At 40.4% G+C, this 12264-nt stretch overlaps 1 protein-coding gene across 12 annotated transcripts in view; it reads left to right on the forward strand.

Annotated features, from left to right (window-relative positions):
- The window catches only part of WNK2 (WNK lysine deficient protein kinase 2), a 105473-nt gene that overhangs the window by 41594 nt on the left and 51615 nt on the right, over positions 1-12264 (forward strand). For all 12 annotated transcript variants that reach the window (XM_075574910.1, XM_075574911.1, XM_075574916.1 and 9 more), the window contains 3 exons: positions 1144-1301; positions 8047-8135; positions 9576-9795. In XM_075574910.1, the coding sequence (XP_075431025.1) occupies positions 1144-1301; positions 8047-8135; positions 9576-9795 (467 nt within the window). The remainder of the gene's footprint in view (positions 1-1143; positions 1302-8046; positions 8136-9575; positions 9796-12264) is intronic.

A 12264-nucleotide genomic window follows, 5' to 3' on the forward strand; every position in this document is an offset into this window, starting at 1 on the left:
TGAATATTCATGAGCACTCCTGCACTGACATGTGCTAGAGGGAGGGCAGGGCTGACAAAGGGGTGTGCCAGGGCTTGTGACAGGACATGAAGGGGCAGTGCCTTAGCAAATGGCTGTTAAAATAGAATACAAGAAAATTGGTCTTTCAAAGTTGTTTTTTTAAAAACAGAAAATGCTAAAAGTATTTTTTCTTACTACAGAACTGATTTATTAAAAAAACACACATGCAGGATATTGACTGAACTGCAGCTTTAAATGGAAAAAGAGTAAGCAAACAAATGAAAATATTACATATATAATAATTTGTCATTTTTTCGAATTAAAATTCAATGACCTGTATTGAAAGATGGAGAAATAAAATTATATTTGATTCCCCCACTAAAAAATGAATAAAATAAAAACCTGATATAGGGAATTATTAACTGAATCTTTAGTTTGTCACAAATACTGAAAATCGAACTATTCTTGGTATGTTTGCTAATAAATGCAAGTTTTGTTGGCAGTGACTATTTTAACACTGTTAAAATTCTTGATATAAACAACCTTACAAATGTCAGGTGATCAAAGTAGGTGAAAGTTTGCTACAGGTTTTCATACAAAGGGGTTATGTATATAAAAAAAAATATTTGTGTACAAAGTAATACTATATTACAGGGGTGACCTACTCCGGCTACCAATGGGTCAGGTTCAGGATAACCCTGCTTCAGCACAGGTGGTGCAGTCCATGACTGAGCCACTGATTAAGCCATCTGTTCTGAAGCAGGGATATCCTGAAAACAACCTGCTGGTTGCCATTGAACTGTGGTTGGCTAGCCCAGCCCTTTTATAAATACTGATTCTACTGTCACTTAATGCTTTTTAGAGATCTGTATGGAAAGAAGAGCTTGCTGGGAGTAAATCGCAGTGGCCTCTCGTAGTGTCAGCCAATGTTCACATGTTATCAATACGATGCAAGCTTCATTTGTAGATATTAACACATTGCAGCTGCAGCAGGGAGATTAGGGGTCTCATTTGGTAAGATCCGTCCTTGTTACAGTATCATTAACCATCGGGAATTCTCACTTACTGAATAGGCCTTTTTGAGTTTCTAAAGACCATGTGCGTGCTACTTTGACACTTTATTTTGTCCGCTTTCACCTGCAGGAACGCCGGAGTTTATGGCACCGGAGATGTATGAAGAGCATTATGACGAGTCTGTGGATGTTTATGCGTTTGGGATGTGTATGCTGGAAATGGCTACCTCAGAATACCCGTACTCAGAATGCCAAAATGCTGCCCAAATATATCGGAAAGTAACAAGTGTAAGTCGTTGTCTTGTATTGTGAGCGTTACATTGTGAGCGTTACATTGTGAGCGTTACATTGTGACTTCTATATCTCACTTTGTTACCTCTATTGGTTTAAAGATGGAGTCCCCAAGGACTAAAGTAAATGTATGGTCATCTCGACCAGAACAATGACTTTAAGCATTTAAGGAATTTGAGCCGTATGGTGACAATGTCCATGTACATACTGTAAAAATCTGGACTTTAAACGCGGGAGGTTAATGGACATTCATGTTTGTTTTCTCAATGAAATTGATAAGGTAATTGCATCAATGCAGCTTCAGTAGCGAGTACTGATCGGAGGTAAAAATACAGATTACAGAACAAAGATTATTACAAGAACATACAGATGCAATGAACGCAGAACAGTTTATTAAAATAAAAGCACAAGACATAAATAGAAATCTTTTTATTTTACCACATGTCATAGGCTTCTCCCAGAAGTCACTAGTATAGGAAAGATGAGAACACACGTGGCTGATCCCAAAACAACTTTTTGAATTCTAACTTCATAATTAAAAAGTAGGGCTTTTTATTCTCACTTCCCGTCATTGGGAACACCATAAGCCCACCCCAGTCGTAAATCGGCTACTGGGTTGACCTGGAAAACAAAACTAAAGAGACGTTTTAAAAGGTGCTAAATCTATGAAAGACCTCATATCTTAATTCCTTGGACACACGTGAGTCATCAATAGATTTCAGGCAAGTTTGCTGAATGTAATAAAACTAAGACAGACTTTCCCCTATGTTTGTGACAAATGGATATCTGTACCTTACTACCTGCCAGACCTAAAGTGTCTGGCCTTATTGCATTTGTCCCCTTGAAACAATTTCAAATATGTAAACATTATTATCCAGAGTAGAGAGAGGCGAATCCGCCAAAATAAATCTCCTGGATTTTTGCTGATGTAACCCCCAAAAGCCGTTTTGCGGTGTAAAACCCGCAACCTGATTGTGGCCGTTTTTTCAATTCGCATGAATTTATCAAAATCCACCATTGGATACAACACGTGGACGGATTTGTAGAATCCCATCCGTGTATTTAGCAATCAGTTGACAGATTCTAAAGTACTGAATCCGTGGATTTGGATTCTGAAAATCCGTCCACGGTTTGTGGAATCTGCTGAGTATGTTGGGAATAATAAAAAAAAAAATCTGCGTAACGTGAATCGCCCTTTGTGATATTGATCCACTGAAATCTGTGGAACCAAAGGAACCGGCCAATCCACAGAGCTTCCAAATTCACAAAATTAAAATGCCCATCACTAATCCAGAGTATGTGTCGTGTGTCCATATTTCCTATCCTTTGAACGGTCGGGTCCATCACACCGCCTGGTGCTCTGTTGGGAAAGTAGCTTGTTCCTAAATCTATCAGGAGAGCCATAATTTAATCTCATCTCTAGCAAAACAAATGCCCTGCTCTCTAGATTCGATCAGTCCCATACAACACACATTGTACTGTTAGTGGGCCAGGATACCCACCCAATTAAGCATTTTTTGTAGATCTGCACAGACTCTGGAAGAGTAGTGATCTGTCAAACACAATATCTGGTCATTTTAAGACAAATTGTAACCACATATACCTTACACCAGATTGATTAAAATACTTAATATTTCATGATCTTATCATGACACTCTTGATTTTAAATTAATTTAGTTACTTATTTGTTACTGGGTGAAAGTATTTCATAGGTAGGGGAAATGGTTAATATCGCATAGTAGAAGTGGTCAGGAGCATACTAGTCAATGCTTATTTGAAGATGTATTTATTTGCGTTTAACATCTAATCCCTATTTTTATACTCCTAACTTCCCATTATAATGTTGGTTATTGCAGTGAGGTAGGGGTTACACAGAGGTGAAGAAGGAGCATCTGCAAAAGGTGTTTTTTTTATTTTTTTGTTTTTTTTTGGCGTTTTTTAGATTTTATCAGATTTACAATAAAGTTTAATGTGCCTTTTTGTGTTATTGTTGCATTTTAAGTGCCTTAAACACACTGAAGTGGGTGACTCTCTGGTTTGTGTCACACAGTACCCGCTTTTTGGGAAGTGGGAAGTCACGGTTTCTCTGTCTGGTAATAGTATCCAAGCTCTTAATTGTGTCAGTAACGTGTGAGCCCAACGTGTTTACAGTCTGTTTCCTTGTTCTTTTGACACCAAATTTGAAATTACTTTTCAAAGAAAAACTAACAATACTAAGGTGTGTGTGTGTGTGTGTGCGTGTGTGTCTCTATATATTCAGCATACTTGCACTCCTGCTCCTGTATATGTTGGGTATACATCAGTAGGGAATTTCCAGGCACCCGTGGCTCTTGTGGTAGACGAGACCAGTGAGAGCCTTTAATTCTTCCAGTGATGTGTGTATCTGAGAAGCACTTGTTGGACTTCAAAGTATTTCAAATAAGCTTCTGAATTTCTTTGATGGGTGGGGGGGGGGGGGGGGAGGAAACAAATGCTTAAAGGTGAGCGATATCCAACTGATATATTCTGAGTTGTAATATCTGTGTCCTGTAACTTGTACTATAATAAAGGTGAAGAACATGAGCCTAGATCTGAAGCCGTTGGATACACGAACACGTGCACAATTGCTCAATTTGCTTCTCTTGCTTTTACAGAACAGAAGCCATTCCCATCCCTTTGTGCATCCATTGTGTTTGGGTCATAGGTCACGGTTAATGGATTTAGCCATATGGTCTTTGCCCCTGGGAGTGTGGGCTATCCAGTGTAGCTTTTTCTATCATTTATAGCAGTATGGAGAACTTGATGTTAGAGCAAATTACTTCCCATGGGTGAAGTATCTGAAAAACAGGCTTTCGGGAACTAATGTAAACCATATGACTTCTGTTGTCAGCAAAATGTAAAAGATGATTTTGTAACTGCAATATTGTTCTAAAAAATATCATCTTTTCTGATCAAACCATTAAAATGTGTCATTTTAAACTAGTCTATGCTTTGTAATATTTGAGCAAAAGGTTCCAGTTCGATTGGTTGATAATTCATTGTGTAAGCTTCTTCATGCAGAATTGCATAGGTATTACAGTATTAATGTATGGTTTTTGCTGCTTATGACTATAGTTGGTGAATGTTAATCTGTTGGACAAATAGAGATCAATCTGTAAATGATTTCGCTGTACGAGTCTGAGCTGCATGATGATCAAGGTCAATTTACAGCTTATTGAGGCGTGAAGATTTTTCCGTTATTTTCCAATTTACAGGATTTTCCATTGAGTCGCTGGTGTAGTGCTAAGTATCTCTGCACGGCATCCCTGGGAGAAACATGGTGTTCTCTAGATTAGCTGAAATCGAATCATTTTTTAACATTGTGTGATTTGAGTCGGATATTAATCCATGGATCTGATGTATACTTTATTGATGAACCATAAAATGGGGTTCTATGTATGACGAACCATCTTTGCTAAAAGTCTGTGATGGCTTACGGTTTTATTTTATTTTTACTAGTGGCAGAAACGGTATTTCAGTTTACTGGTATCTCCCTGGATTTTAATATGTGATGCCCCACCCAACGTCTGCGTTCCTTTTCTTCTATCACATCTACATACGGAATTTCAGCTGGTAATAAAATCGAGGTTGTTGTCTCAGATCGTATGCAGATCCCTTCCCCAGACTGCTGTGCAACGTCGCAATAAAATACTTCCCTTGCTAATGGATTGTTAAACCTGAGAACTGCAAACAAGACACGAGACGCCTATTTCTCAGTCATTGTGCCCGTGCCTTGCAACCCCAAAACTTTACTTTGGAACCCCTTTTAGATACTGTTGCCATTTAAGAAATCCTTTTGCTTTCTGAGCAAACGTTATTTCAAAACATTTCTACCGTTTCAGATTTTGTTTCTTCCTTTTGCAAAAGAGATCACATCTAGTTTTCACTTATTAAACAGATCACAAATATAAGTTTAGTTGGATCCTATGTGGGACCTTTAAGTATACTGTATCACTTTTTTTTTTTTTTTTTTTTTTAAATCTTGGTCCGCTCTGCAAATAAATTTAAATAACATTATTTTTTTTTATTATTATTACACTTTCTATTGGGGTTATATGTACAAACCTACTGTGCCCCAAACTCACGATTTGCTGAAGTTGGTACTGTACTTCCATTTTATAGACTAGATCTGGTATTGCCTGTGCATTTTTGTAAATTGCACTCCGCTTGTGACGAGATGTTTAACGTAAGAGAATGTTTAGCGCGTACAATAGCTTAAATGTTCCAAAAAGCAACCATATGCATGCGTTTGAATTTACTTTAGTTCATCGCTGGTACAGTACAGGCATACCCCGGTTTAAGGACACTCACTTTAAGTACACTCGCGAGTAAGTACATCTCGCTCAATAGGCAAACGGCATCTCACGCATGCGCCTGTCAGCCCGTCCTGAACAGCAATACCGGCTCCCTACCTGTACCGAAGCTGTGCGCAAGCGGGAGACTATAGAGCCTGTTACACATGCGTTCTTTACATCAGTTATGCACGTATATGACGATTGCCGTACAGTACATGCATCGATAAGTGGGAAAAGGTAGTGCTTCACTTTAAGTACATTTTCGCTTTACATACATGCTCCGGTCCCATTGCGTATGTTAATGCGGGGTATGCCTGTATGCGTTTTGCTCGGGTTTTAGAAATGCTTTGAAGAGGAAAACCGAGATGAGATGGGCATCTTTAGAGGTAGTTTGACCCCATAGATATGTGGACACGAATGGCTCCTTCAGAATACATGGTTTTTATTTTACAATTTTAGGGTTAAATATTCTGTAAAGTGACGCCATTACTGCTCATCCCATTGAAGTGAAGGGCTGAACACGTATTCATTTACGTTGCGCTTTAATTAATATACTGTATGTTCTTAACTTGTTTATTTTTGGTCTCTGTCATTTTGCCAAAGTACAAAAATACTACTGAACAGTAGAGTTGCTAAATATGCATTGATTTGGCCCATCAACGTGGTGCTATTCAAATGAAATGAACAAATTCCACGTTTAAGATTTTTGACTGAGGGGATAATTGGTCATTCTGCAATATGTCCTTTGGGATCAACTGCCATCACGTAGCCTATATTGACCCATTACTGCAGGGTTCTCATCTCCAGTCTTTAAGCCCCCCAACAGGTCAGCTTATAAGGATCTCTCAGAGACTGTCTGTGACTGAGCCTCTGATTTGAGCCACCTGTGCTGAAGCAGGAATATCCTGACCTGTTAGGGGGGGGGGTCTGGCTGCTTGAGGACTGGAGTTGAGCACCCCCCTGCATTACTGCTTCCATTTTTTTCTCCATGGGTCTTTTTGCTGTTTTGGTCTCTAGCGTTTCTTGTCTCTGTGTTCCTGATACATATTTATCCCCTTTCGCTCGTTGTAGGACACGCACAATAATACAGATGTAGCCTGTCCCAATGTCTCTAGCAGCAGTCTTCTAGCCATGCTTTTGACCCCAATCCTACAAATGGGGCCAAAAAATGTTCCATGGAAAGGAGAAGATGGCTTCAATGCATATTGATTATGCGGCCTAGTGCCTTTCCTATGCTAGGGTTAAAATTAGCACTAAAAATGCAGCCATATGGGCTAGCTAGCATTAGAGGGCTTTCAGAGTCCCACTTCTAAGCACTCTGGGGAGATCAGAGATGTTGACAGTGGTTCCATTTACGAAACCCCACAGGAATAGTACTTTATCTATATAAAGCCAGTATTTATGGCTTAACTAAATTTTGCAGAGCAGTGGTTATATGGCTTTAAGATGCATATATTGGATATTGGCTTCGAATGTTATCTTGGGAGTAGTGAGCACCATAAAACCACTTAAGCCCAATTTGCTTTTCTGTGTCATGTTTCTCATTTCTGCAACAAGATGTTAAGCCTCTTAGTATGAATCTGTCCTCTAGCGCTGACCCCTTGCCTTAGGTGTACAATATAATTACTACGAAGTGTCCGATTTTGATCGTGGAGCTCAACAATAATCCAACTAATGAATGCACAAAACGTCGTGTGTCATATTTCTTAAGTGCTCATTTTTATTTTCCCCTGGAACCGATAACTATACAAAATAGTGAGTCAGAACTCTGTCAATGCAAAAGATTCTGTATAGAAACCCCCAGGGACCCTGTCTCAAGGGTTGCCCTGTTGGCTTCTCCAAAAATACTGGACACAAACCTTTCACCATTGACGTGCTCGACACGCACGCTCGCCAGACGCACATGCGCTCGACAAACAGTACTTTTTACCTTTATTCATTACAGGTGTTGCGTTGATTTTGCATCACTGCGCTTTGTGTGGTTGTACACTTCGTGCTTGGTGTCTCTTTTTGGCTCCAAATTAACAGTAAATGACTTATTCTGATTCACTTGCTTTTCTGTCTTCTCGAAGTGTGGGATTCCTCCTTTTCTAGTCTAATTTATCATTTTTAGATTGAATTTATATGCAAAAAATAGCCAAGCATGTGAGACAATAAATAAATCAATTTTAAACAAGTTAATTAGAAAAACAAAGTGGGGGGGGGGAGGGCGGAGAAAAGCAACATTGGGCCATTTGCATGCGTAGATATGTATATAAATACAATTTTCAGTCTCACTGGAAAATATATACATTTCTAAAACCGTGTCTTGATAGGAGTCAACACTGAAAACCACTCATTTTAATGGTATTTTTTTTTGGGGGGGGGGGGGTTTAGGGGGTTGGGTCCTTTTGAGTTGGACATCTGCTTTAAAATAATTTTGTTTATAGGGTGTGAAACCTGCAAGCTTTGACAAAGTGTCTGATCCTGAAATCAAAGAAATTATTGGGGAGTGCATTTGCAAGAATAAAGAAGAAAGGTGAGTTGTTAATGATTGTACACGGAGAGCATGATGCTGTGTTGGCTGTTGCTACTGACATTATCTCTTAAATGTAAATGTCGGACTGTAATTACAATCCGTGTCTGTGAGGATGGTTGACCACCAAACAGAATGTCTTGAATGCATAACTTAAGGATCTTAATCGAGCTGTGTTCGTATCGACCCAATACAACCTGAAGTTTCAGCATTTGGCCTCGCCTAATGCAGGTCCGGTTCTTACTATTTACTTGTAGTAAGTCGGCGGAAAGGTGGATAGCCCGGGTAACCGGCTAGTGCCGGGTGGTTGACCAGTTTTATCAAAAACAAATACACTCTCAAGGAAACAAGATGCTGAACCTTGAGCTTAAGCTACATCCTTGAAATCACAGCCCCCCCTCCGTCTCCCCCCCTCCCCCCCCCCCCCCCCCCCCCCCGCCAGAGAGATGCTGTGTAAATACGCTGTGCAATAATCATTTGTTGCCTCAGTTGTGTTTGCTGAAAGTGAACAGTAAGGGGGTGTGGAGGCTCTCTACCAGAGCTGGCCAACTCCTGTCCTCAAGGGCTACCAACAGGTCAGGTTTTCAGGATATCCCTGCTTCAGCACAGGTGGCCCAGTCTTTGACTGAGCCACATGTGCTGAAGCAGGGTATCCTGAAAAGGGCTTCCAGCAGGTCAGGTTAAGGATGGTAGTTGGCCACCCCTGCTCTCTACACTCTCCGCCATGCAACTCCTTTTTATAGCCCCAAGTTAAAAAAAAACCACAGCTTGACATGCCTGAATGTTTTTTGTGTTGTACGTGGCCTTCAATCCTAAAGCTACTAAATTTGTGAAAGGCATCACTGGGCCAGATATACATGAGCCAGCAATATATTGGCGATAAATGTAATCTAGAATGTGTATTTCAATACCTTTTTATCATTCTGCAATTAACCGAGCGATCAAAGGAGCCATAACTGATTTAATGGCCCATACTTCGTCTTGAATGGTTTCTGCGGTTTTCATCCCTTCAGTGATGTTCTAAATGTCTCAAGGTTCGGAACGTTAATGGTCCTTTGAGGTCTAGGGTACACCATGGCATGTTTCCTCAGGAGATGGTGTTCACTGCTCTCCAGGACCAGTTACCACGGTCTGAATAAAAGAGGTGGACCCTCCACTTCCGTTCGTCTTATCTTGAGATGCATCATGACCAGAATATAAGCAATCTCTTAAAGAGTGGCTCTTTCTTGTGCAACCAGACTTTTAGAATTGACCGTGCCAACAAGACCTTTACAATACTGTATACTGTCTGTGGTGGTATTGGGAAAGTGTATGCTTGTCAACAGATTTGACACTATTCATGGCAACCAGGAATTTTAGTAGCTATGTCTAACCTAGAGGGAGCTTTTTGATTAGTGGAGGGAGGACCAATCTTATGTTTTAATATTGGTTATTGTTTTTCAGATATGAAATTAAAGACTTGCTAAGCCATGCTTTCTTTGCTGAAGACACAGGGGTAAGAGTGGAACTTGCAGAAGAAGACCATGGTAGGAAATCCTCTATTGCCTTAAGACTATGGGTAGAAGATCCTAAGAAACTGAAAGGAAAACCCAAAGATAATGGAGCCATTGAGTTTACATATGATCTGGAAAAGGAAACGCCTGATGATGTTGCACAAGAAATGGTAAACTTTTCTTTAAAAACTGTTTCCTTAGTTAAGACCATAGAAACTGTGGGTGAGAACCATTTGGCCACCAATCCTGCATATTCTCTTAACTCCGAAACCACTGATCCTTCCTGGTCCATTATTTTTACCTGAACTTTCTAATTACATTGGGGTCACTTGTATCTAAATTTAAATCCTTGAGCTGTTTTCTTCTCTTCAGTTAGCTACAGTTGACGATAAAATGTAGGACCTGTTTACAGGGCCGGCCTTCGCGGGGCCCAAAGTGGCATGCTGGATGTGCTGCTCCATCCCTGCCTCACTTACTTGCTGGCCCAGACGATTCCTTGAAGTACGGCTGTCCTCCTGCAGCGTCGTGACGGCACGTCATGGCAGCGTGATGTTGCGGCAATATTTGACGGTGAATGATGCGGACAACGCGACGCTGCAGGATGAGGGCTGCTCCATACACACACACACACACACACACACACACACACGTAGTCTCTATTTGAAGTACTGTATGGTTATTTAGAGAACAGCAAATCTGTTGTAATTGCAGATTTAGACTGGCCCATATGTTTGTGTTTCAGATCACAACAAAACCAAGGGTAGGTGACTTAGAAATTACTGTTGGCGGCATATCATGTGTAGGATCTGAAGGTATAACAATAAAATGTAATTATTCTGCAGAGACCTGAAGCGAAACCTTTTTATGTACACAATACTACTAAAAGATTACATTGAATGCCCAGTAAATTCTGTATTTCTGTTGAGGTTTTGTTTTCGCTCTCCCCGTCTGCTCCCCCCTGCTCTCCTCTTATAGTTCGGATATTGCTTGATAAGGAAGATTAATGTAGAAGCAAACTAATATTAGAGTTAAAGATCGGTTTGTCAACTAATTTGAAGTATTTTGTCAATTTTACTGTAATTACGTTCTTCCAATTTTCATGCACTATCCAATATAATCTTCTGCACACTCCAATTTTCATGCAAGTTTAATAACTTAATTTATTTGCAATAGGAACACTGTCACTAGGGTCCATGCTTAGCCGCCAAGCCTGACGAGTATCTCAGGTGCCTGTTGATTATCTGATCTGTTACAAAATAAATGTTGGCTTGGACAATAATTAGCTTAGGAATTGGTGTAAATGTATGAGCATACAGTACCATACCTTTTTATTCATAGCAATGATTTCGAAGAGGGGATCAGTTCTGAATGGAAGGGAAGTGAGCAGATGTTCGTGTTGTATTATGCTATATACAAGTGGGATGATATTAATGTTTTTAGAATGGTTCTTTTTGTTGGAAATAGTGCAGTTTCTCAGCCTCTGCTCTATATTCCCCTTAAGGATTTCAAATTACCTTAAATGGGAACATTTCATTTATTTTGCTGGCAGTTATTTCTCTCATTTTCCCCGTATACATTTTCTTTGATCATTCTGTTTTTCCTGTATTTTTTTACATTTCATTGTTCCTATGGCTACATTTCCAGTGACGCACAGTACAAAGAAAGCTACTTTTCTGACCTTATTTAGGTGTTCACCTTGTGATTTATGGAATTACCCGCTGCAGCCGCTTCATCACAAGTGCCAGCTAAAGGAAAGCATTAATGAGGAACATTGTCCTATAGCTCAGGGGGGCTCAAGGCCCCCTCCCACGCCACCCCCCACCCAACAGGTCAGGTTTTCAGGATAAGTGATGCAGTCAAAGACGGAGCCTCTGAGCAACCTGTGCTGAAGCAGGAACTGATTGAGCAACCTGTGCTGAAGCAGGAACTGATTGAGCCACCTGTGTTGAAGCTGGGATATCCTGAAAACCTGACCTGGTGGGGGGAGGGGGGCTTTAGGACTGGAGTTGAGCCCCCCTGCTATAGGTAATGAGAAAGTGGTGCTGTGGATTTTGGACCAAAGCACTAGTCCTCTTTACAAAGATTAAAGTGGCAGTCCCACCAGGGAGTGTGTATTTGAAACCAAGGAGACATCCCGGAGCTGAGCCGCTTGATTTTCAGGCATTCCTTGGTTCCCCAAATGATTTTGTGTATTCAACGGTGGTGTTGCTGCCTCCTGAGGTGGTAACATGGCCCCCAAATCTGGCAGATCCGCAGGCGTACGGGCCCCTGCGACTGCTGTTGCGGCGGCTTATTGGCGTGATAGCGGCGGCCATATTGAAATCTGAGCAGCACTGGTTCCGAAATTTAGTAATCTGGGGCATTAAAAGTCCAGAGGTTCAGCTTTGGGTAATATATATATGTTACCTGTTCTGTGGGATTGCTGCTTAAGAGAGAAGGGATCTTATTTGAACACCTATATGGTTGCTAAATACATTGAATACATTCGGGTTGTTATGAAAACAGGTGGCAAGAAATAAGTGAAATACCTACTGTACTTTATTATAATTGAGTATTGTATGATTAGCTAAACCTTTTTCCCAACGGCACAAAAAGTTGGATTTAATCAATGAATATAAAGCACATGTTATTAATTATTA

Source organism: Ascaphus truei, chromosome 17 (assembly GCF_040206685.1).
Source record: "Ascaphus truei isolate aAscTru1 chromosome 17, aAscTru1.hap1, whole genome shotgun sequence".
NCBI classification, from domain to species: domain Eukaryota; kingdom Metazoa; phylum Chordata; class Amphibia; order Anura; family Ascaphidae; genus Ascaphus; species Ascaphus truei.